Source organism: Canis aureus, chromosome 25, assembly GCF_053574225.1.
Source record: "Canis aureus isolate CA01 chromosome 25, VMU_Caureus_v.1.0, whole genome shotgun sequence".
Lineage (NCBI taxonomy): Eukaryota > Metazoa > Chordata > Mammalia > Carnivora > Canidae > Canis > Canis aureus.
In genome coordinates this window covers 875497-900533 of record NC_135635.1, presented here as the reverse complement: position 1 = coordinate 900533, position 25037 = coordinate 875497, and the positions used below count along the sequence as shown (strand labels likewise).

At 58.4% G+C, this 25037-nt stretch overlaps 1 protein-coding gene and 1 long non-coding RNA gene across 3 annotated transcripts; one reads left to right on the top strand and one right to left on the bottom strand.

Annotated features, from left to right (window-relative positions):
• Window positions 1-222: 222 nt before the first annotated feature.
• LOC144297714 (uncharacterized) lies at window positions 223-7566 on the bottom strand. The gene is made up of 7 exons (XM_077871900.1): window positions 7509-7566; window positions 6177-6219; window positions 4280-5044; window positions 3966-4044; window positions 2647-2714; window positions 1983-2139; window positions 223-1225 (listed from the first exon to the last, which is right to left on the bottom strand). The coding sequence occupies exons 1-7, from the start codon at window positions 7564-7566 to the stop codon at window positions 1118-1120; spliced, it is 1278 nt and encodes a 425-aa protein (XP_077728026.1). The 3' UTR covers window positions 223-1117.
• A 152-nt stretch (window positions 7567-7718) lies between these two features.
• On the top strand, window positions 7719-23100 carry LOC144296703 (uncharacterized). Of its 2 annotated transcripts, XR_013363700.1 has the most exons (4): window positions 7719-8104; window positions 13224-13948; window positions 21229-22220; window positions 22498-23100. It is a non-coding gene; the product is annotated as an uncharacterized LOC144296703 (long non-coding RNA). The 2 variants fall into 2 exon arrangements; XR_013363699.1 differs by having other exon boundaries at window positions 21229-23100.
• The last annotated feature ends 1937 nt before the right edge of the window (window positions 23101-25037 follow it).

Genomic DNA, 25037 nt, shown 5'->3' with positions numbered 1-25037 from the left:
GACCTTGAACTTGCCTTTATCCCACTTAACCTTCCCAACTGTCCAGCATTGCAGGTATCACGATCTTCATTTTACTATCAAGAAGTTGAGGCCCGGGGAGGGGGGGGAGGCTGGGGGGCCGAGTCGGTGACGTGTCTGCTTTTGGCTGGCGTCGTGATCCCGTGATCCCGTGATCCCGGGGTCCTGCCCCCGCTGCCCCTCTCCCCGACTTGCTCACTCTGCTTTTTCTCAAATTAATAAACAAAATATTTTTTAAATTTATTTATTCACGACACACACACACACACACACAGAGAGGCAGAGACACAGGCAGAGGGAGAAGCAGGCTCCACGCAGGGAGCCCGACGCGGGACTCGATCCGGGGTCTCCAGGATCACGCCCTGGGCTGCAGGCGGCGCTAAACCGCTGGGCCACCCGGGCTGCCCTAAGAAATAAATCTTAAAAGAAAAAACAAAAAACAAAAAAACAAAGAAACTGAGGCCCAAAGGAGTGAAGTGACTATGACTTACAGAAAGAAAGGGGCAGAGGTAAATCCAAATTCAATCCCAACGGATTCCAAAATTGTGGCTTTTCTGTCAGTTTAGCCTTCTAAGCGGGGCCGGGTTTCTATGGAGGGAAGATTCTGGGGCAGGGATCCTTAGCCTAGGTCCACTGGCCCCCCGGGGGGGGGTGGGGAAGACACGGGCACAATCCATCAGCCCTCTGAAGGTCCCTGGGGGTTTTGCGCGCCTGCATGTGATTTCTCTGGGGCCAGACTCAGGTGTTTCTGGATTCTCAAATGCCTGGAAATTCTAAGAACACTGAGGCTGATGTCCTGGTTCCAATGAATAGAGTCCAGCCTTGCTGGGTCTGTAAGCAGCCTGGTCGGGTGGTCTGGGCTCAGTGAGGTCTCCTCGCTGGCCTGTGGCTGCACACACAAGTGGGTTGTAGGTGTGCCCAGACAGACGCCAATCCCCTCCGGCCTCGGCCTCGGCCTCGTAGCCTGGAGGGAGCTGGGGCTGCCCCGACCCTGGGCTGGGGGCTCTCGCTTACTCCGGGCAACTGTGCCAACATCGCGTTCTCAGTGCCACCGGAATCAAGACTGGGAAGAGTTTGCTGCACCAAGGACCAGGGGAGTTCAGTGGCCTGTGGCTCCTGGCTTCGGCCTGGGGGTCCCGGTCCCTCTGCCCCGTGGTGGGGTGATGAGTGGGAGCCGTTCTCGGAGAGGGACGGAAGGAGGGAATCCCTGGAGGTAGAGTCGGAGCCCAGTCAGCCCAGGAGCCTGAGTGCAGGGCCTGCTAGCACCGAGCGAGGCACGAGAGCCGCCGTGCGAGCCCTTGGGCCATGTCACTGCCCTGACTCAGGCCCCAGCCGGGGGGAACCGATGGCTCCGTCATCTGTGAGTCACCACCCGCCACCCCCACTCCCTGTCTGGTGGGAAGAACCCCCTCCCCCATGTCCTAGACCTAAAATAAACCCAGACTCCCCTCCCCTCTCCACCCCCACTTTGCTCAGAGCACGGGAGGGCTGGATGAAAGATTTTTGCGAGGGTGACAAGACCAGTCCCGGGACATAAGGTGCTTGAGCTCCCTTGGTGCTCCAGGGCTTCGAACCTAGGGACTGAGACCGGGACCAGGTCCCTCTGGAGGACCAACCTGGGAAATCCCCCCAGCTGGGCTAGGCTGGGAAGAGACAGAGGGGCAGGGATCAGAGGACGGCACCGATGGGAGAGGAGCAGGGCTACAGGGAGGCCCGGGGACGCGAAATAAGCCCATCAATGGGACGCAATTTCCTCCATCCCAGCTAGAGTCTTCTCTTCCAAACCCTCTTCAGTTTTTCTTGAACAGAATTCTACAGCAAAATGTAACAACCCCAGATAGGAAGTTAAAAGGGAAATACGATTCTCTGGGGTGTTCTAAACGTTGACCTCATTTTATTTGCTCATCCCTCCCCACCCCCATTACTTTCCATCCTTTTTCTCCCCCTCGCTGCCCTATACCTACCTCTGGAGAGGAAAGGAGTGTCTGAAGCTTCCGTGCTGGGGAAAACCTGGGGGCCGGAGGAGAGATCCATCCGGGGTGGGAGCTGTGGGCGGGAGCATCGGTTTCCTGGGATGGCCTTCCCAGATGCAAGCACATCTGGAGCCCATCAGGGAGGGACCTGGAACACCAGGATTCCCAATACACATCCGACTGGGGCTGTGAGGGGCTGAAGATGAGCCAGGCATTCCCTCCCACCCCCATAAGTTTGCCTGCTGTTTCTAGCCCTCTCCTGGGAAGGATTACCAATCCCAGACAGGAAGTCAGGGCACTGCAAGGGGCTGGGAGCAGGGCGAGAGCTTGCAGGGATTGCACCCAGAGCCAGGCCGACGCCTCGCCCTATGGAGATGACGACCCTGCTCGGGAGGGAGTCGGGGTGCGCGTGTGCAGCGCGGGTTTGTCCTTAACAAAATAGGTTTGCCGTGGTGCGAGGCTGGGGTGGGGGTCAGCACGTCCCCCCTGCTTGCTTCTCATGAAGGACAGAAGTCCTCCCCGTGAGTCTCTGGGCCTGTTGCCCTCCTCACCTCTCCACCCCCCATAACCACGCACACTCCTTCCTTGGCTGCAAATTCCTCCCTGTCCATCGTCGCCTTGTAATGAGCACGCTGGTTTTCCAGGGATCAGGTACCGGGCTAAGAATAGGTCCAGCCGCTTGCCCTTCCCCTCAGGGAGATCCAGCCTGCTGGGGCGCTGAGTCTGGGGGTACATGGGGGGTTAGTGACCCCTGCAAGGGGTCCGGGTGTCGCCGGGAGCCAGCCCCTAAGGGTAAAGCGGACAGTCTCTAGGGCTGAGACTCCGGGGTTCCTCCAGGGGCGGGGGAGTAGGGCCCTCTCCTCTTCTCCTGCAGCTAAGGCTTGACGGGGAATCACACCTTGAAAGACTCTTAGCTTCCGGACCCCAAGCTCGCGGCTGAGTGGAGCTAATGATATGCTAGAAAGTAGTGCTGTATACAGTGTCCGGGTGCAGGAGCAAACCGGCTTCCTGCCTCACCTGCAGCGGAGGTCCAATGGGCTTTGCCCTTTAGCCTCCACCTCTCTCACCTCCGGGCTTGACCCTTGGTTGGACTTCAGAGCCCGGGGCGAGGCCAGGGGAGGAGCTCCCTGACCTGCTGGCTTGGAGCCCTTTCCACGTCTCTGACCTGGGCTTGGCTGGGGGGGCCCAGCCCACAGAACAGTGGGGCTGCGGCAGGGCTAAGGCCCCGGGCCTGGGGGACGGACGTGGGCCGGAGACTGACCTGGGGGGAAGGGTGGCGGCGGGTGGCCGGCAGGGAAGGTGGAGGGGGCTCTGGGCCTTCGCAGAGCTTGGGAGGGCGGGGGGGGGGGGCAGGGAAGGCAACCTGAAGGAAGGAGGGGAGACCCAGGGAAGGGAGAGAGGGAGCCAGGGGTCGTGGGGAAGCTGGGAGATGAGGGAGGGTGAGAGGGAACGTTGGGAGGGAGACGGGAGAGGACAGGGGGCCTCCTTCCCGCCCGAATCCCGCTCACTGCTCAGAACCTTCCAGGGCTCCGGCCTCTAGTGGTGGAGCTCTGTCCACTGGAAACCTCCAAGCAGGTGCATGGAGGCTGGGTTGGGCCAGGTGAGGGCCCACGGGAGTTCAGGCTGGGGAGCCGGTAAGGAGCAAAGGGGTGGACAGACAGGGGCCCCTGCAGAGGACAGACAGCAGGAGGCGGAGCCGGGAGAGGGGCGGGGAAGGGGTGAGGCAGCAGGGCCCCCCCCCCCCCTCCGTCCCCCGGAGGAGGCTGGGGGAGGCCCGACGTGGGGCAGCTGTGCTCCGCGGGTCGGGCTCCGCCGGGCGCCAGGAGGCCCTTGGGGTGGACGCGAGGCCCGCAGGCGGCCTGGCCTCTCGGCACCTGCCTCTCGTTCCCACCGGCTCCCTGGGGCCCTCGCCGTTTCGGGGGCCCTGACGCGCCTCTCCTCCCCCGTGCCCTGTCCTCACTGCCTGCCGGGTACCGGTCTCTGAAGCAGCCTCCTCGGCCCCCATCGCACCGCGGCCCGGTCTCCCGTGCCCCTCTTCTCCGGGCTTCTTTCCCTGCAGCGGGCGGGCAGGGGTGAGGCAGACCCGGAGGTGCCTCCGGCTCCCCCTCCTCTGCCCATCCCCCCCTTGGCCCCTTTCCCGCTCCCGGCTCCCTAGGGTAGTGTTTGGGGGTGGGAGGGGGCAGGTCCGAGATGGAAAGTCTGACGCCGCGTCCAGGCCCCCAGCCCCACTCGGGCAGGCTGAGCTCATCTCTCCAGCAACCACAGCTGGACATTTTCCATGTGATCACCTCGGGGCCGGGGGCTGGGTTCCAGAAAGCCGGCAGGGCTGACCGAGTTTCACCACGCGCAGGCTTGGGGGCCGAGCACCCTCAGGTGCCCCCACCCCGTCGGCGGGGCCCGGGCGGAAGGCTCTGGGGCGGAAGCAAGAGCGGAGGAGAAACCGGCCCGGGAAGAGTCGAGGCCGGGAGAGGCTGTGGCCCAAGTTGGCCCAGGTGCCCTGCGTGAGTTCGCCATTCGGGCTGGCCGGCCCGGAGGGGGCCGTGACGCGGATGTTTATGTAGGTGAGAAGTGTGCGCCTCAACGCCCGCACGTGCTTGTGTCCGTGTGCAGCTGGGTGTGGGCCTTGCCGGGCCCCAAGGCGGCCGCCACCCCCACCATCCCGTCCCTCGCTAGCCAGGGGCCTGCTCTCAGCCCAGACACCGGCGTCAGGGCTGCCTGGCTGGGCTGGGGGCGACCACCCGGCGGTGGGCGCAGGGGTGCCGTGGGCTGGAAGGTGGGTCTCGGCGCCCCTCCCTGTCCCCGGGCCCTGGACGTTGGGCCTGTGTGCAGGAGGCTGGTGGGGCGTGCGGGGCGGGGAGGGAGGAAGGAGGGTGGGCAGGAAGCACTTGGCTGTTTGTTCCCTCTCTTTCCTGACTCCTTTGTGGCGACAGACCGGCTTCCTTCCTCCCCGCGGCACCTTGGCTCCCGGCGCGTTTCCTCTTAGGCCCTCAGCGCGGCTCTCAGCCTGGCACGGCGGCCGTTTTCCAAGCTGGGACTTCTGGGAACGGGGACCCCTAGACGAGTGGGAGAGCTAAGGAATGCGGGGCGATGCCAGTCCGTCCCTCTGTCAGCGCGGTCAAGGCCGGCAGCCCCGCTTGGGTGGACTGTGCGGGGTGGGGGGGGGGGCTCCGTGGCCAGCAGATGGGAAGCCTCTGCCCAGAGCAGGGCCCCAGGTGTGGGGTTACCTGGGCCTGGCCCTCCTGCAGCCCCGTGTGGGGCGAGCGGGCCTGCCGGGGCTCCCCGCCCCCGCTGAGCCTGGCTTCTCGGGCTCTGAGTCCCTACTTGGCCGTCCTTGCCTCGGTCTGCCCTGCCCCACCTCCCACCTCCATCCACTGCCCTACAAGTCAAGGAATGTGAGTCTCCTCTCACTCTCTCATTGATTAGTCATGGGCACCCCGATCCCCGCGGGAACGGTTACTCACCCCTGCGCCCCCCCTCCCTGGCCCTGGTCTCCCCAGAACTGGCCGAGTTCCTGTAGGAGGAGCTCACGGTGCCGGACACGTGGAAGGAGGTCGTGGGGGCTGCGGGGGGTGGGCAGCGTCCTAGAGACAGCCACGCCGGAGCCCCTCCCTCCCCCCAGCTCGGCCTCCTGGCTCCGGCCACGTTAATGGCCATGGGGTGTAGGCAGAAGGGGGAGGACTGGGGTAGGGGACGGTAGCCGGGTCGGTGTGGCGGAGGCCCGAGCACCTGGCACCCAGCCTCCTCACCGGTGCCGCCGTCGGGGCCAGGCTGGGGCCGGGCCCCGCTCTTTGCACTTGGCCGAGTGCCCAGGCCTGGCCTCTGTCTCCCAGAATCAGACAGGGGCCTTTCCCAATAAGGAGCCTCCCCACTCTGGGTCTACCCCGTGCTGCCCCGCTGCCTCTCCCCTCTAACAGCTCGTCTGCCCTAAAATGGCCAGGTCTTTCCCTCCTTTCCTCCTGCCCGCCCTGCACACCCAGGTTTGGGCTCCGGGGGAGAGAAGGGGACTAGGTAGGGGTAAGGATGGCCCGGGCCTGTGAGCCTGTCTGCAGAAGGGGAACGGGAGTCCGGGAGGAGAGGGCAATGGGGCCGCACGACCCAGGTGTACTGGGGTGGGCGGAGGCACCGTCCCTGCGGCTGCTGCCCTCTCCTGCGGCGACGGCCCGCGGCATCACCACGTGCACGCACCGGTCCCTTGGCTCGGCCCTGCCGGGCGCGGGCACGCGAGATGCTGTGGGTCCACCCGTCAGGACAGGGAACTTAGGGTGCGCCTGGGGCTCTGCCGGTTACGTGTCTGCCCTCGGCTCCAGTCAAGATCCTGGGGTCCAGGAGTCCTTCAGCTCGGGTTCTGATCTCGGGGTCCCGGGATCGAGCCGCACACCCGGCTCCCTGCCCCGCGGGACTTCCTCTGCCCTGCTTCCTGCTCGGCTTTCTCTGTGGCTGCCAAATAAATAAATAAAATCTTAAAAAAAAAAAAAAAAAGATGAGGGAACTGAGGCACAGAGAGTCGAAGTACCTAGTCCAGGGGCGGTGGGAGAGCTGGGAATCCAACCCAAGCAATCTGGCTTCACTTTCGGAGAAACCACCCCACTGGCTTTGTCCACGGACACTTGAGCCTCGCTGGCAGGAGCAGGAGGGGTGCCCGGGGGCTCGCGTGGGCGGGGGGATGTGCGCAGGCTGCCCCTCAAACGCCACCGTTAAGGACTCTTGGGTCTTTGCATGGATTCGGACTAAACGCTCCCAAGAGCCAACGGCCCAATAAAAACTTAAAAAAAAAAAAGCAAAACCCAAGAAATGTCCTTGTTGAGTGACACGCAAATGATATGTGGGTCAGCGCAGGAGCCAAGTGTGAGTGGAGGGTGGCGGGAGGGGTGGGGACAGGGGCCCGGAGCAGAGCTGGGGACAGGGTGGGAGGACAAGAAGCCACAGGGTGTGTGGACGGATGCGCTTGAGCCCCTTCCCCGCCTTTGCCTATGATGTTCCAGGCATTTAAAAACAGTGATTTCTTCTACGTCCAGGGCCCCATGGGTGGCAGGGCGGGGGGGGGGGGGTGGGGAGGCTGAGGGTTCTTCTGGCCCCGACGGCAGAGCGGCCCCTGGGATGGGGCCACGTGTTGACTTGGGGGTTCCGGCTTGAGCAAGACTCTGCTCAGGTTCGTCTTCCCTAAGCGGAAGGAATCCAAGGAGCTGCTCCCGAGTGGCCGTCCCGCGCACGCAGATTCCTACACGGGGGGCGGGGGGGGGACACTCACTGGGGAGCACGGCGTGGGGCTGCAGCTGCTGTGCGGGGGGGGGGGGGGGGGGGTGGGGCGCGGGACTAAACAAACACTCGGTAACTAGGATGAGCTCAGGGCGCGGAGGGGAGGGCTCTGCAGGGGTGGTGGGAAGGGAGCCCGCACGCAGGCCCGGCCAGGGAGGGAGGCCGTGCTGCTCACTGTGCGCCTTCAGCTTGGGGCTGCACCCCCCCCCCCCGCCCCCCGGACTCCGTGGGGCCGGGCTCTGGATGTCCAGGGGGGCGCACTCGCAGGCCCCCCAGGGTGTGGGGGGGACCAGGTGCAGGTCTCAGCATGTGCATCCATCACCTCGCTTAACCTCAAAATACTCGGAAGAGGCGGCTGCACGTCTGTCAAGTCCCTTCCCCTACGTCACCTTCCGGATGACCCCTGACACCCTTGCAGTTCCCAGAGCCCTTCGGCTGGGGAGGAGTCTGAAGAGGCAGGACAAGGTGAAAGGAGATTTCTGGGTGGTGACGCGGGAGACCCTGGGAGGGGCCGGGGGACTGTCACCCGCTGTGAAGGTGCCTCTGTCTGGGTGTGGGGACTGGCTCGGCTGGGGAGGGCGGAGAGCTTCCCGGTGCTCGGCTCAGGGCTCACAGGGCACCCTGGTGTCTCGGATTGTTTCTGGGAAGCCCCTGGGGATAGAAACAGAGAGTCGAGGAATTACTTCAGAGCTGACCCGGGAGCTTGAGAGGCCAGGGGCCCAGGGAGGAGCTGCCCTTTGTTTCACCAGCTGCTGGCTCAACAGCAAGATCGGAGGAAATCAGATAAACAGAGGGACTTCCCTGTTGTTTGGCTTGAGAGTTGGCGATTGTGAAGCTAATGGGTTCTCCCATCCCAGGTCAGCAGGAGGTGGTCGTGGTGGGGAGGGGGTCGGAGTGGACTTGGGCGCTTCCCTAGGTGACCTCTGACCAGTTGGAAGGGCCTGAGATTTCTAGGGGGGAGGGGGAGGGGAGGAGAGGGGAGGAAGTGGAGGGGGAGGGGAGGAGGGAGACAGGAGAGGAAGGAGGGGGAGGGGAGGAGGGAGAGAGGAGGGGGAGAAAGGAGGGGAGGAAGGGGAGGAGGGGGAGGGGGGAAGGGAAGAAGGGGAGGAGGGGGAGGCGGAGGGGATGAGGGGGAGGGGAGGGGAAAGAGAGGGGGAGGAGGGAGGGAGAAGGGGAGGAGGGAGGGGAGGAGGGGAGGGGAGGAGGGAGAGAGGAGGGGGAGAAAGGAAGGGAGGAGGGGGAGGAGGGGGAGGAGGGGGAGGAGGGGGAGGGGGGAAGGGAAGGAGAAGGGGAGGAGGGGGGAGGGGAGGAGGGGGAGGAGGCGAGGAGGGGGAGGAGGGGGAGGAGGGAAGGGAAGGAGAAGGAGAGGAGGAGGGAGGGGAGGAGGGGAGGGGAGGGGAGGGGAGGAGGGGAGGGGAGGAGGGAGACAAGAGAGGAAGGAGGGGGAGGGGAGGGGGGAGAAAGGAGGGGAGGAGGGGGAGGAGGGGGAGGGGGGAAGGGAAGGAGAAGGGGAGGAGGGGGGAGGGGGAGGGGAGGAGGGGAATGGGAGGAAGGGGAGGAGGAGGGGGAGGAGGGCAGAGGAGGGGGATGAGGAGGGGAAGAGGGGGGAGGGAGGGAAGGGGAGGGGGAAGGGGAGGGGGGACCTGCCACAGGCGCCCTGTGAGGGGAGGGTCGGTGTGCTGGGCGGCAGCCTGGGGTGAGGCCCGGGGCCTGAACACCCCTCCCCTGCCCGCTTGGAGCTCCGTGGGCAGCCAGAAGCCCGGTGTCCCGTGTCTGGTCCACGGAGGAGGCAGCGTGGAGATGGGGAGGCCCAAGGAGCTGGAGGCCGCGGCTGCGAGCAGGGCTGGCGGGTGTGAGCTCTCGTGGGGCCGCTGGGCGTGCGCTCGAGTGGAGCTGGCGGGTGTGAGCTCCCATGGGGCCGGCCGGCATGAGCTCCTGGCCCTCTGAGGGTCGAGGGTCGGGGTTGTGGACCGGGCGCGGGAGGGGGGTGGGGCCTGGTCGAGGTGGGAGCCCCGAGGAGCCCAGGGCACTGTCCCCGCCCGTGGGACGCACCCGCAGCATCGTGACCCTTGGTCCCTCCCGAGCTACCCCGGGACCCTCAGGCACCCACACCGGCCGCCGCCCCTCTCCTGGAACTGGTGCTCGGGGTGCTCTGGGATCACCAGCCCCCCGGGCCGCGCTGGGGACGAGGGGTCCTCGCCTTCGTCAGGGCCTGGCAGCAGCGGCCCTGGCAGCCACGAGGTCGGCCCGCCTCGCCCTCCCTGTCGCCCCCGGAGGAGGAGGAGCTGGGGCTGCCGGCCTCCTGGGGTGCAGGCCCTGGCCCGGGGGCGCCCCGTGGCTTGCCGGCTGGGTGCGGGCGGGGGCGGCCGTGTCTGCCCTCAGGTGCTCCTGCCTCTTCCCTTGGTAGCCGCCCTGTCGGGGCTCGGGGCGCACCGGGGACCGGAGGCCACAGTCCCACCCAGGCAGGGCCTTCTCCCCTCGGGCCCCCCTCTCCCAGCTACCGTTCGGGATCCATCAGGATTCGGGGGCACAAGTGACCTTGGCCAGCCTGGGGCCGCCCCCAACCCCCCCCCCCTGGGGCCCCGTGCCCAGGAGGCTGCCCTGACGTCTCCGCCGTCCAGCGGGCGGGGGTCGGGTGGAGTAGCCGGCTCTGCAGAGCATGACCTTTTAAACCCGAGGTCATGAGCTCCAGCCCCACGTTGGGCACGGGGCCTACTTAAAATTCTTAAAAAAGGGGAACCTTATGCTTGCATTTGGGGCTGAGATGGCCCCATCCCGTCGTCTGAGTCGTCCGTCTGCTTCCCCGTTAGACGGAAGCTCCAGTGGAGCCGGGACTGTGTGTCCCGTGTCGCTCAGGCCGTCGCACCAGCGCCAGGAGAGGACTGCACACCTCCCGGGGCCAGATGGCAGTAGGCGGGGGACAGGCGCAGATCCGGGCAACACCTGATGTGTTTGTTCTGAGGAAAGGGGAGGGGGTGAGGCCCCAGCCACCAGGGCCCCTGGACGGGGACCGAGGGACACCGAAGCCTCCCTCCTCCGCTGCCTGTGAGGACCAGGGCAAGCCTCTCCGCCCTTCAACCCGCCAGCCACTAGGTCCCGAAGCTGCGGCACCGCTCCCCAGTGTGCCCAGCCGGTCGCCGGTTTGCTCCCGTGACTTCAGCGTCTGCAAAGCAGCGTCCTCTGCGCCGTCCGTCCGGCCGCACACGCTTCCCCCGCTGAGTCTCTTGGCCACCCCCCCGCCGCCCCGAGTTCTCACCCCGAGTCTGGACGGTGCAACCCAGCACGGGCTGGTCCGGGCTATTTATGAAGCCCTCGTGCGGGTGGGAAAGGGAGGCCATCGGGACGCATCCATGATAGGAGCGACTGTAAATACCCCATGACAGGCACTCACCCTGAGAAGTCTGAAAAGATATTTTATTTATTTATGAGCGACACAGAGAGAGAGAGAGGCAGAGACGCGGGCAGAGGGAGAAGCAGGCTCCACGCAGGGAGCCCGACGCGGGACTCGATCCTGGGACCCCGGGGTCACCCCGAGGGGCCCCGACAGTGTTTTCTAATAGGATAATCTCGTAGCAAGCTTAGCACGTCTCGATACTGTGCCTTTGATGTACATCCGGGCTTGCACTGCCTCGGCGGGATGTGGCGGGCGGCCAGGTGCTGCGGCGTCCACCCCGTCGGGGCGGCGGCCACGTAACCGACTTCTGGTTAACGGAATGTGAAGGAGGCAACGGGTGTAACTTCTGGGTCGTGTCCTTAAAATGGCAAGCGGATTGCCCTCCACTTCCTCCCCTTGCCGGCACACGGTGACAGACCAAGCAGCCGCCTTCGACCTTCTCTACCCGCCGAGGGCTACCTCTACCCGCGTCCTTCTGGTCCACTCCTTTGTTCGTTCGTGGGTCCCCCTGATAGAGCCGCGTGGCCTACATTCTCCGAAAACAGATTAAGATCGCCACGAAATCTCAGCCGACTTCGAGGAATGTTTTCGAGGAGCTCAAAGATAAAACTGAACCCGTTCCAACGAAAATAGAATCTGCCGACATCTGGTTTAATGACGTTCCGTGAAAGACTATGGCCCTTGCTCCCTCACGAGCACGTTCAAACTTCTTGTCGGTGCATAAACATCCTACCTCTTCTTCTCAGCATCTTCTGTGATTCGTGGTGACGTTGACGTCCCAGACGGGTCGGGGGGCCGCTCACCGACCTTCGTCTCCTGGGATCCAGGCCCCTCTCTGCTCGCGTCCTACACGGAGTCAGGGCTGGCCTGTGGGGCCGGCGCAGTGACGGGGAAACGACGTGTGCGACTTCCAAGGCTGAGGCATAAAGGGACGTCGCGGTGTCCCGCTTGGCCTACTCCTAGGTCACTTGCTGCCAGGGAAGCCAGCTGCGTGTCTTGGGGGCCGTCCAGCAGCCCTCCGCCGAAGCCAGCTCTCCGTCCCCAGCGTGTGACTCCACTCCCGTGACAGGGTCGCCCCGGGGTACACGGTGGCCAAGCCTGCAGGGCCTGGGGGAGACCGCAGCCGCGGGGGGGTGCAGCCAGAGCGCCCAGCCGAGCTGCCGGTGAGCTCCTGGCCCACAAGAGCTGTCGGGGAGCAATGCTCAGGGTCGTTCCGAGTCGCCGCATTTGTGATGCATTCATGGTTGTGCAGCGTAGGTGACACGTTCCCGGAAAGGAGGACCCATGCGTCCCGCGTCCCTGCTGCTGTCAGGGCTCAGGCCCATGGGTGCGGTGCCAGCGGGACACCCCCCCTCCCCCAGCTCCGCAGGTGCATGAATGAGCAAAGGCGAGATGTTCACCAACATCCCTGGGCTTCAGGATTCCCCAGAGCAGAGGTGGGGACGTGGGGGGTGGGAGGGGTGGGGTGAGGACCAGCATCTGTCAGTCGGGCTGTCCCCGCTCTCATGCCTGGGGTCAGGGGGAGGCTGTGTCTCCAGCAGTCGCGACACCGAGGGACTGGGAGGGGAGGCCGCCCCGGAGGCAGAGGAAGGGTGGGTGCAGGCACAGGCCCTCCCCGGGGACCAGGCAGCCCGAGCCAGTAGGCGCCGTGAAGGGAGGAAGGGCCGCTCTGAGCCACACGGCACAGGTGCGGGCCGGCCACGCGGGCACCATGCGGCGTGGACACCACAGTGACGCCCCCCGCCGCGGGCACACGCCCCGGGCCCCACCGGCCGCCTGGAGCCCGGACCCTACCGAGCTCCGCTGTGCACCGCGTGCTCCCCTGTACCCCTCTACCGAGGACAGCGCTTGGCTTTTTAAAAAATTATTTATTTATTTATTTTTATTTTTTTTTAATTTTTATTTATTTATGATAGTCACAGAGAGAGAGAGAGAGAGGCAGAGACACAGGCAGAGGGAGAAGCAGGCTCCATGCACCGGGAGCCCGACGTGGGATTCGATCCCGGGTCTCCAGGATCGCGCCCTGGGCCAAAGGCAGGCGCTAAACCGCTGCGCCACCCAGGGATCCCTAAAAAATTATTTATTTTTAAATATTTTCTTTATTTACTCATGAGAGACAGAGAGAGGCAGAGAGACCCAGGCGGAGGGAGAAGCAGGCTCCACGCAGGGAGCCCGACGCGGGACTCGATCCCGGGACCCCGGGGTCACGCCCTGGGCCCGAGACAGATGCTCAACCACTGAGCCACCCAGGGATCCCTGCCTTTTTTTTTTTTTTAAAGATTTTACTTATTTGACAGGGAGAGCGAGCGCGCACAAGCAGGGGGAGTGGCAGAGGGAAAGAGCAGCAACCCTCTGCTAAGCGGGGAGCCCGACGTGGGACTGGGTCCCGGGACCCCGGGTCACGCCCTGGGCCGACGGCAGCGGCTCAGCCGACGGAGCCCCCAGGCGCCCCGGTTCCCGTAGTTCGGACGCAGCGTCAGCTGGGGTCACACAGGATCCTGTGGGTGCTGTACCGTTACCCTGGGGCGGGGGCGTCCGTCGCTTCTCGAGGTTAAACAGCGGTCACTGTCCTTATTTTACAGAGAAGGAAACTGAGGCCCAGAGACACGATATGGCTGAGGCCCTGCAGCCGACCGGGACGGAACCCAGCTGTGTTCCCTGTTCTCCCACCGTGACACGGTCCCCTTTGCTCCACTGGCTCCCCTTTGTCTTCCCGCCTCCAACTTCAAGTTCTGGCTCGTGGTCAGAAGGGTCCACTTCCTTTTCTATTCCAATGGGCGCGCGAGGATGGAGAGCGGGTGCTGCTGCCTTTAGGTGATGCTCCCCCCTTCCATGCCCCCCCCTCCCCCCGGCTGTCAGTGAGGACGAGCCTGCCCGTCCGCGTACAGAAGGGCGCTCGGGCTCTGGGCTCCGCTCAGCTTGCTGCAGGGAAGCGATGGGCACGGCGCCCTGGGACGGCCTCCGCTTTGGCAGGCTGGCTGTGCCCCCTGGGGGTCGTGGCCTGGTGCCCACTGGCAGGGGGGGCGCGTCAGCTTGCCGCTTGGCATCCACGGAGGCCGGGTGCTGGCTGCACACCTGGGCGGCATCTTGCCCCGCCGGCCCGTCCTGGTTTGTCACCCGAGGTTCGTAGATGTGTGGGAATCTCAGGAGGACGGTCTCTGCGTGGGCCTAGGACGCCGGCACCTCCAGACGGGCAGAGGGACACCTCCCTGCCAGCCCGAGCCCCAGCTCTCCGTCGCCGAGGAGTTCTCCATGTCCCGCTCCTCACCTCGTGTCGGACGCTGCCGGGTCAGATGAGCGTGGAGACGTGAGTTCGAGCCCCACGTGGGGCATAGCGATTACTCAAAATAAATAAATCAGGGGGGACGCCCGGGTGGCTCAGCGCTTGAGCGTCTGCCTTCAGCCCAGGGCGTGATCCTGGGGTCCCGGGATCGAGTCCCCCATCAGACTCCTGCAGGGAGCCTGCTTCTCCCTCTGCCTGTGTCTGCCTCCCTCTGTGTCTCTCGTGAATAAATAAATAAAATCTTTTTTTTAAATAAATAAAATCTTAAAAAAAAAACTCTAAACTATCCTCACCCTGAAACTAATAATACACTATATATTAATTTGAATTAAAAACAAAACAAAACAAAACCATCAGACCCATGGGTAGCTCAGCTGGTTTGGTGCCAGCCTTTGGCCCAGGGCGCGATCCTGGAGACCCGGGATCCAGTCTCACGTCGGGCTCCCTGCATGGAGCCTGCTTCTCCCTCTGCCTGTGTCTCTGCCTCTCTCTGTGTCTCTCATAAATAAATAAATAAATAATCTTTAAAATGAATGAATGAATGAATAAATACATAAATAAATAAGGGGCATCTGGCCAGCTCGGTCCAGCATCGGACTCTTGGGTTTCGGCTCAGGTCGCGGTCTCAGGGTTGTGGGGTGGAGCCCCGTGAATAGGGCTCCGAGCTCGAGATTCTCCCTGCCCCTCCCTCCGCGGGCACCCTCCCTGCCCCTCTCTCTCAAATACATAAAATCTTTAAAAATAAGCAACCAACCAAACTTAAAAAAAAACAAACAAAACAAAACCACCAAAGCTGCCAGGCCTTCGGTGAAGTCAGCCTCCAAGGAAGGGAAGGGGGAGAGATGGGAGGTCGCAGGCAGGGTGAGGGGGGCCCGGGAGGCCGCCAGGTGCCCCCACTGGCTCATGCGGGCCTGGGAGGACTCCCGAGGACTCTGGAAGCCCCCGAAGCCCCGCCGCCCAGCACGGCCGGGGCCGCCCGACCACCGAGTCTGTGCCTCCACCTGCTGGGCGCCCAAGGGATCGGCAGCCGGGCCCGCCCCCCCAGCTGGAAGCCCCCAGCGCCCGCCTTTATCCCAAGGCTCAAGCCTGCGGGAGAACCGAATGGAGGGCGAGCTGGGCACAGCCCCTCGCCGTTCCTTCGCCGTCCAGCGGTCTGTCCGAGGCCGGACACTGCGCCCAGGTGGGGTGTCCGTGCCCTCCGCACGCCTGGCAGCCGCGCCCCGAGCAGAGGGCCGCGGGCACGTCAGCCGTGGGCAAGGGTCACACGTGCCCGCTGGCCGCAGGGGCAGCGAGAAGGGGGACAGAGGGAAAGCAAACCCTTGTTTGTCCGTCTGTCCTCTGCTGCCTGACAGACGGAGGTACGGGTGCCGTGGGTGGGCCCGTCCTCCCCACCGTCCCCTCACGCCCGCGGCTGGTCTCTCCCACGGCCTCCAGCAGAGACAACCCCTCCCAAACCCGAGGGGACCCGAGCCACGTGGGGGCCCCTGGGCTCCCTCCTCTGAGGCGAAGGCCACGTGTACGTAGTGACAGCTCTCCGGTGGACCCTGCACGGTGACACGCAGGTCAGTGAACACCCTCGATATTGATCAGAGCACGTGACTGGAGCACGCGACACCGTCGGTCCACGGAGGGCAGAGGGCTGGGAACAGAGGACATCGGCTCCAGAAGCCTGTCCTGCCCCAGGCTACGTCGCGATCCACCAGGTAAATGCCACACCTTGACTGAAAGGATGGATGCCCTTGGTCTTTCAAATTGGTTCGAATTTTTTTTTTTTTTTTTGGACACAGAGAGGGCGTCGGGTGCGCACGAGCTGGGGTGGGGTGGGAGAGGGGCAGGGGGAGAGAGCCTCAAGCCGCCCGCGCTGAGCAGGGAGTCGATGGGGGCGCTCATCTCCGGACCCCGACACTGCAGCCTGAGCTGAAACCAAGAGCCTGGCGCTTAACCGGCTATGCCACCCAGGTGCCCTAATTTCTAACTTTTTTTTTTAAAGATTAAAAAAAAATCATTATTCATGATGGAGAGAGGGAGGCCGAGACAGAGGCAGAGGGAGCAGCAGGCTCCCTGCAGGGACCCGACGTGGGACTCGATCCCGGGACCCGGGGTCACGCCCGCAGCTGAAGGCGGCGCTAACCGCTGAGCCACCAGGTGCCCCTCATTTCTTCTAATACAAAAATTTGAGGGGTGTCTTAGTGGCTCAGTCACGGTCTCAGGGTCCCATCGGGCTCCGTGCTCAGCACACAGTCCGCTTAAGATTCTCTCCCTCTCCTTCCCTTTTCTGCCCCACCCTATAGTCTCTAAGTAAAATCTTTAAAAAAATTTAAAAGGAAGAAATCAAGATGTGAATACAGTTTATGGAGATAATCTTGTGCCACTTGTGTTTGTCATCAGTGACTTAGGTATCCTCAGTTTACCCATCACAGCGAAAATGCACGGAGTGCTTGCTGTTAACACTGCTAAAAACTTTAGTACCTTTTTCCCCCATTTATACTTTTAAGTGATCTTATGGTTCAGGGGCTGTTCCTTTACTATCTTTACGTTCTTAATCACTACTACGCTCTACTCTTCATGGTTAGCGGGTGGGGTTTCTTAAGGATCCATTAAGGACCTGGATCCATCAAAACTCAAATAGTGCCATTATCTTCCTTGTAAGCTCCTAAAAAGCCTTTACTCAAAGTAATATGTGGTTTGAGAGACTTTATTGTACGTAAGAACGATATGAGGTGTATCCTGAAGAGGCTCCTGTGCGCTGCTTCCGGAGATTCTGACGCAGGATGTCTGGACCCAAGCCCAGGAATCTGCATTTTAAAATAAGCACCCGGGACGCCGGGGAGGGGGGCTCAGCGGGTGAGCGTCTGCCTTCGGCCCAGGGCAGGACCCCGCATCCCCCCACCCTGTCCTGGAATCGAGTCCCGCGTCGGGCCCCCTGCAGGGAGCCTGCTTCTCCCTCTGCCCGGGTGTCTGCCTCTCTGTGTGTCTCTCATGAATAAATAAATAAAATTTAAAGTAAAATAGGCACCCGAGTCGTTATGACGTAGGTGCTGTGCGGACCACACCTGGAGGAGCGGTGCCTGGGCCCGCACGCGGCCCGCGGCAGGGCTGTCCCTAGCACAGGTGCCCGCGCTCCTCCCGCCGGCTCTGCGGGGGCCCGGCCACACGGCCTTGGCCTCCCCCGTGGCTGCGGACCCGCCGCTCGCTGGCTCCCAGCTGCCTTCTGCTGGGGGGACCCGCCTGCCCCAGGCCCCGGAGAGGCCGCGCTCGGCACCTGCTGGCCTGGGGGGTGCGCGGCCGGACAAGCCGGCGTTCGTCCCGCGGCTGGAGGGACACGGCTGGAGGGACGCGGCTGGAGGGACGCGGCTGGAGGGACGCGGCTGGAGCTGGCCAACCGGCCTTGGAGCAAACTAGGCCGTGACCACCCAGCCCGGAGGAGGGCGTGGGGCCGTGCGGAAAGCTCCATTTAATCTCCGGCCTCGCAGACGCGCCTAGAGCCCGCTTGGCTTGCTTTTTTCAAAGACTGATCCATGAGAGACACAGACACGCAGGCAGAGGGAGACGCAGGCTCCATGCAGGAGCCCGACGCGGGACTCGATCCCGGGACCCGGGGTCACGCCCTGGGCCGAAGGCAGCCGCTCGGCCGCCGAGCCCCAGGCGTCCCTAGAGGCTGCTTTTCATGCACTTTTCTAACAAGCCTGGCTTTTGAGGCTGTGAGGGCCTTTCTAGCTCCTAGAATGAGTGATGGTTCTGTCTTTATTTCATTTTTTAAAAAGGTTTATTTATTTGAGGGAGAGACAAGGACCGCGACAGGGAGCACAGGCAGGGAGGGAGGAGAGCAGGCTCCCGAGCAGACCGGCCCCCTAACCAAGGGGCCACCCAGGCGCCCCGAGCGATGGTTCTCTAAAGAATTCCTTTCCCCCTGGACATCTGGGGGCAGATTAACCAAAACTCCAAATTGGGAAATCAGGGGACCCCCGAGCTGCTCTGCTGTGGTTGTAACGTGCCGTGGGGCTCAGTACAGGGAAGGCTAGAGGCCTTCACTGTCCACGCCCTCCTTCCGGCCGCCTCCGACAGTGCTCTAAGGTTCACGGGAACTTAGACAAGGATCAGAAGGAAAGTGAGCCCTCGAAACGCCTGTAGAGTCTTCGACTGCAGAACAGGACTGGAGGGCTGGACGGACCCTGGCGGCCACTGGAGGGCTGGACGGACCCTGGTGGCCTCGTAGCTCCATCTCCCCCTGGGGGAGGAGGGAGGTTCCCGAGGTTGAGGTTGAGGTTGCGGGGCTGCCCTGAGACTGAAGACAAGGCCGCGCACTCCCATGTCAACGTCCCCTCTCCCAACTGCTTCCCTGGCCACTTTCCTCGCGAGTTTTGCCTGCCCTTGCCCACTGCGCACTCACTACTGCAGCAATGTCTTTGACTTTTTTTTTTTTTTTAAACAGGGAGTCACGTTGGCATATGGTACTTTTTTCTTTGAACTTTGAAAGTAGCTGATTTCCTTAAAAAAAAAAAAAAACAGACTGACCTATTCTTATGAAACAAATATCTAAAACCTCAGCACAGCCTTGGGCAAACTCAGGTACTGATTATCTAGTTTCCGCCTCCCTTCGTCTGCTGACCACGCATCTGGGTATTTAGGCTGGTCAGTAGCTCGGTCAGCATCTGATACTGTATACGTGTGGGATCGTTTGTGCAGCTTCCCGATGCCTGGACTGTGGTCACGGTGCTGCGTCCTCACACTCAGTATCCGGTGGCCATGGAGCCGCAGCTCCCCTGGTGGGTTAGTTCAGTGGTGTCCTGGGAATCACTCCTAGGGGGCCCCCCTGGTCGGCTTCTCCAGCCACAAACGACTGTGTCAGCACTTCATAGTGCTTGGTATTAAGTTTCCTTTTGCTTAAAAATACTGATAGTGAGTGTGGCTTGTTTCCTGCTCTAGAAGATAATTACAACACAACTCAATAGAGGCTACTAAAAATAGTATGAACAAGGCACCTGGGTGGCTCAAACACCTGTCATGACCCAGGGTCCTGGGATAGAGCCCCACATTGGGTTCCCTGCTCAGTGGGGGGCCTGCCTCCCCCTCCCTCTCCTGCTTGTGCTGTCAAATACATACATAAAATCTTAAAAAAAAAAAAAAAGCATATAAAGAGGACAATAGGAGCCTGGATCAGAGAGCCTGGACTGTTACCCGAGGAGATAACATTTGAGTTGGAAACTGAAGGTGGCATGTGCTAAGCAGGGAAGTGTGGGGCCAGGGAGGAAACAAGTGCATTTTAGAAAACAAGATGTGCCAAGGTAGGGCCATTAAGGGGCACAGTGTTACGGCGAGTTCACTAGAGCTCAACTCTGGGCGGGGCGGGGGACAGCAGAGCAGGAGCGACCGTACACTGTAGTGGGACACTGAGGGGTAGCAGACCTGGGTCCAATTCTGATTCTTCCATATGGCAATTAAGTAACTGGTCAAATCTCATCTGGTCTATGATCCTCTTTCCTTACCTACCACACGGGGGCCTAATAATGTCTACCTCACGGGGTTATGCGGAATTAAGTAGGACAATGCATATAAGGTGTTGTACAGCGCTTGCCACATTATCGAGGGCTCAGAAAGCCTTTGCTGTTATCAGTAGGGGCACTGGAAACAGATCACTAGATATCTTGAATGCTGTGCCACGCAGGTGGAGGACAGACTGAAATGAGCCTAGACTACCTGCTGTAAAAGTCCAGGGATGAGGATGTGAAATAGAGCAGTGGTGGTGGAGAAACGAAGAACAGGTTGGTGTCGGAAGTCATCGCTGCTATGAAATGCCAGGATCCGCCAAACTGAATTTGAGGAGTCCTGAAAAGATCATTAACCTGGAGTAGTCGTGTGTGGAAGCGCAGGTCTGGGTGGTAGCTCTGAGCATCTCCAAGTCCAAGGCCTGTTCGAGCAAAGTGGCCCTGAGTGACTCTTCTAGTTCTACTCCCTTGGACATTCTAGGAGCAGGAGGTCGTTTCTTGTGATACTTGTGGGTAGGAGCCCTATCGTCACTTCTTGAACTGGCAGCTGTACCGGTGGCTTCCTAACTACTATAGGAGCAGCAAAGACTCCTTTTTTTTTTTTTTTTTTAAGATTTTATTTATTCATGAAAGACAGAGAGAGAGGTAGAGACACAGGCAGAGGGAGAAGCAGGCTCCACGCAGAGAGCCCCAGAGAGCCCGACGTGGGACTCGATCCCAGGACTCCAGGATCATGCCCTGGGCCGAAGGCAGGTGCTAATCCGCAGAGCCATCCAGGGATCCCCCGCAGCAAAGACTTCTGACTAGACTTTGGGAGTGGTTTCTGGAAGTCCAGGCTAGAGTGTTTCTCTAGCCTTCCTGCTTAGACTAGCTCAATGGATATTTTCCACAACTAAACCTGGATCAATATTGGGGGACAAAGTGTGTGTTCATTTTTATGGATATATTTTAAAAGATTTTATTTTTAGGACACCTGGGGTGGCTCAGTGGTTCAGTGTCTGCCTTCGGCCCAGGGCATGACCCCAGGGTCCCGGGACTGAGTCTCACATTGGGCTCCCTGCAGGAGCCTGCTTCTCCCTCTGCCTCTGTCTCCCTGAATAAATAAAATCTTTATTTATTTTAAAAAATATTTTATTTATTCATGAGAGAGAGAGAGACAGAGACAGAGGTAGAGGGAGAAGCAGGCTCCATGCAGGGAGCCTGACGTGGGACTCGATCCTGTGCCTCTAGGATCAGGCCCTGGGCTGAAGGAAGTGCTAAACTGCTGAGCCACCTGGGTGCCCTAAATAAAATCTTTAAAAAAAAAAAAAAAAAGATTTCATTTTTAAGTAATCTCTACACCCCACATAGGGCTCTAATCCACAACCCTGAGATCAAGAGTCACATGCTCCCTGACTGAGCCAGCCGGTGCCTCTATTTTTAAATTTATTCATTTATTTGGTGCATGGGGCTGGGAAAGGTTGTGTGTTTTTAAAAGAACACGTGTAAGCTTAGTACTTTTGTAGATTAAGCAGTTCAAGATGAAAGACTATTAATGAAAAATATAACACCTATATGGAAAAGAGTTAAAGAGAAATAAAATTAAGGTAAAGAGAAAATGCCTTATGGAAGATATCAGAAGATAGGAGCAGGTGTGATAGAGCCAGCCGCCCCCCACTGATCCTTGCCTCCTGGTATTCAGCTCTTGTGAAATCCCCTCCTGCACTGAAGAGGGCTCTCAGCTGTGTAACCAAAAGCATATTGTAGAAATGTCGTCCTGTGACTTCTCAAGTTAGGTCATAAAAGAATTTACAGTTTCCATTTTGCTAACTTACTCAGGAGGAAGGCATTTGACGTGTTGCGAAGACACTCAAATTTCTGATGTGCCAAGCAAGTAAGTGATCCACCTGAGAAGCAAATCCTCCAGCCCCAGGCAAGTCTACGAGAACTGCAGCCCTGGCTGACATGTTGCATGTCGCATCAAAGACCCCGAGCCAGGACTACCCACCTACGTCACTCCTGAGTTCCTTACGCACAGAAGCTGTGGGGGTAATAGATGTTCATTATTGTTTTAATCCACTATGCTCTGGGGAAATTCGTTATGCACCGACAGATAACGAATACACTGGGATACAGCACAGGTAAAAGGAAGAGGCTAGCCTCGGAGAGGAAGCATACCCCTGAAATAAAGGAAAAGTGGATGCTCTGAGAATTTAGTCTAGGGATGGGGAAAAAAAGGATGTTTGATGACCAGTATTTTCTCTAGAGAGTAAAAGGCAAAGCTGTCTGCTGAAAGTAAGGGTGGGATATAAGGACTATAAAGTTGAGAATAATAAAAAGATTGCAGTGGTTACGAGGTAAATCTGAAAAAGCCAAACAGAAATGCGTATCTGAGTTAAGAAATCCTACATCTACAGTGGAGTCAGTTGGCAAATTTACGTGATTTTCTACCACTATGCTCAATAACCTAGAAGAAATACAGTATAAGAGATGGTGGGTTTCACTTAACTTGGGAATTGGTGAAGCAGAGACAGTAAAAGAGCAACGGGGTGGAGAAAACTCCGGGTGCTGATTCAGGCCACTGAAGTGATGACCACGAAGCTGACAGACATGGAAATGAGTTCAGGAGGAAACTCACAGCCCGGAAGAATGAGAGGTCGAGTGCAAATTACCATTTAGGGAAGCAGGATGGGTCTAGAAGCCACAAGCAGTAAATCAGATGTCCCAGGATATGGTCACAGCCAGTACTAACGAGCTACAGATCCTTGGCAAAGATCATGGTCTTGAAGCCTCCTTTTCCGTCATCCTGGGTTAAAGTATGTAAACGACAGGTAAGAACGGTGGCTTGGCGACAGCAGATGCTCTGTGACTATGTACTTATTGTTCCTAATGTTTTAAAACTATATGATATTTAATACACATACACGAAGCCTAATAAGATGAACACCAGGGATCCTACCACCCAACTTACTGAACAGAATATTAATACACTGGGTTTTTTACTGATCCATCTCCCTGGCTTCTCCCCTGAAGATAACTACTATCTTGAGTTTTGTGTTTATCATCTTCTTTCCTTTTTGTTAAATGTTATGTTCCACATTTGTACAGGGCCTGTTTCTTCATACGAAAGATGAAGCTTTGGATTAGGTGCTCTCTAAGCTCCCTTCCAGCTCCAAGGGGATCTGAGATATGACGGGCGGGCATCAAAGTCACATACATGTTTAGTGGAACCATATAATAAATGCTTATTTTTCAAGGATTTCATACAGCTAAAACACTGACTCTTCCGTTGAAATCTCCAAGTCAACAAAAGGGTTTCTCAATGGAGCTTCTAATCTCAAGATCGAGACTTTCCGTCACTTTCAATTTGCACCTCTGCTAGAAAGTTCCACCCTAGAGAAAACACAAGGAGCTAAATAATCTAAGCCCCTGACCCTGCCCAACAAAAACCTGAAACCCAAGACTGAGAAAATAGAACTGAAACAGATGAACCAGGAAAGCATATTTTCAATGACAAGTATTTTAATAAAAATGAAGAGGCATGGCTGGGTTCATATGCAATTTTTCATACAACCTGGATTTATTTCCTCCACATAAAAATGTGTCCGCATGTATAAAATAAAACGACTTTGTCTTCTTCATGTTTCCTCAAAGGTTCTTATGCTATTTTAGTTTTTATATAAAACAGTCTTTAAATAAGGTAAACACAAATGCAAATCTGCTGACCATATGGTTGTTCTCCAGGGTCACTGTCTGCCCCAGGATGCTATTTTTCCTAGTTATAAACAATCTTACCTTTCATATTTGTCTCACTAGTTACAAAGTTTATGAGTTACGTGAGTTGGACCAGGCAGTGGAATTGCCGTGTGCAGGTCGGATGCCCTCTTCATACAGGTGTGCCTGTATCAGGCCTCAGTGTGGCTGGGAACAGACCACCTGAGACTGTGGCTATGGGGTAACAGGTCAATGTAACTTCAGCGGCCTCTGGAGAGGCCATGACTGTAAAGTAGGACGTGAATATGTTCCAACCCTTAATGGTACCAGGAAGACAGTGATTAAAAGAATGAGTGGTCACTACAGTATTTTTCTCATGGTATTTAGAGAGTTTTCCTTATTCTACGCACTGAATTGGCAGAAGAAAACGAGTTATTTTCTTCAAGGTCTCCTCGCCAGGGCCCGTCCTACTTCAATCATTTAAACTATAGAATACAAATTCCCTTGATTTTTGTGACCTGCCTCTTCAAAACTGGTTTTTCTTTTTTTTTTTAAACTGGTTGTAACAAGCATAAGTCACCTCATTTTCTGCCCACCTTGGAGCTTAGCATGAGCTGGGCCAGGTAAAAACCCTGGGAGCCCAAGAATGGCGGCACGCATATATAGGTTTTGTCTAAGAGACTGACCCAAGGAGCCACCGCTGCCCCGACGGAAAGCCTACAGCACCCGCAGCGCATTATTGGAAATGGATTCCAGATACTCTCGTTTCGCTCAGGTACAGCTGCCAGGAGAGCTCAGCACCGTTTTTACCTACTTGTGTTTATTCCTGGTGAGAACATTTGCAAATCACAATGGCCCTCCTGGAACCCCTACAGAGAAAGGCAATCCTCTGAAAGCAAACCCTCTCTTTGGGGTGGAGGGTGGAAGCCCTGGATAGGATGGAAATGCAGGCCTTAAAGGCTCTCCGGGCCAAGCTTCTGAAACACCGCTGCATTTAACCTTTAGCCCTAACACTTGCTTTTAACTGAAATTAAGGCAGAACATTCACTGCTTACCTGTCCACATTCCATGGGAAGCACATCCTCTGAGAAAGAGGGTCTCCCTGGTAAGTCAGCTTCTCCACTCCCGTTCGGACAGACGTGTCAAGCCAGTTCTTTATTCTAGTTTTTGGGAATCTCCAAAAATCTCCAGCCAACTAAATCCAGACTAGAGAATTCTAGGCCCCATAAACATCCCAAGCAGTCTCTGAAAGCTCCTGGACCAGACAAATTGGCTGGTTTTATCATTAGTTTACTGAACAAACCACAGGATTGTTTATTTTGTGAGCCAACAACAACATCAACGCAGGTAGGAATTCTCCTGCATGGAGTGCTACTCACATTCGAGAAGGTCAGGTGGTTTTGTGATTTTGTGATTTCTATTTGATTCTTTTGTTGAGGTGTATTCAAGCGGCTACTCCTTTGCAATGAGACCCGCACCCTTCCTGCCTTCCCTGAACTCGGCAGGAGTCGCGGGTTCCCCGTGCAGTGTTAACTGTTCTGTCATTGCCTAAACAAATGAAGTCAAAAGGGTTTTGTATTTTCCAGTAATAACCTTAAGTTGTTGTGAGGTATCGATTGATAAACAACCAGAATTAGTGGCATAATGGGTGTTTTTTCCCCCTCCATACATTATCACCCTCTCCTGAGGAAATGGTCTAGTTCTTCACTTAAGATCACACAGCTAGAGGCAGAGATGCCACTGTACTGGGGCTTATCTTGAACCTGTTTTTAGGGACTACAACTAAATAAACAGCTCTGCTTTATCAGGAGAATCCTGTTTTGTGTAAATACCATGAAAGGAGGCATTCCACCAGAGCCCACTCTCCCTTATCTGTTACTCACAAAATGCTACATAGATCATTTTTGAAATTACTTCTCAGAATGCCTCATCCT

Coding starts and splice junctions, on each gene's coding strand:
- LOC144297714 (XM_077871900.1), bottom strand. CDS start 7,566: ATGGATGCACATGCTGAGACCTGCACCTGGTCCCCCCCACACCCTGGG. Junction 5,045..6,176: donor AGGGCCGAGCCAAGGGACCG/GTGCGTGCACGT, acceptor CCACTCGTCTAG/GGGTCCCCGTTCCCAGAAGT. Junction 4,045..4,279: donor ACCCAGCCCCCGGCCCCGAG/GTGATCACATGG, acceptor CGCCCGCTGCAG/GGAAAGAAGCCCGGAGAAGA.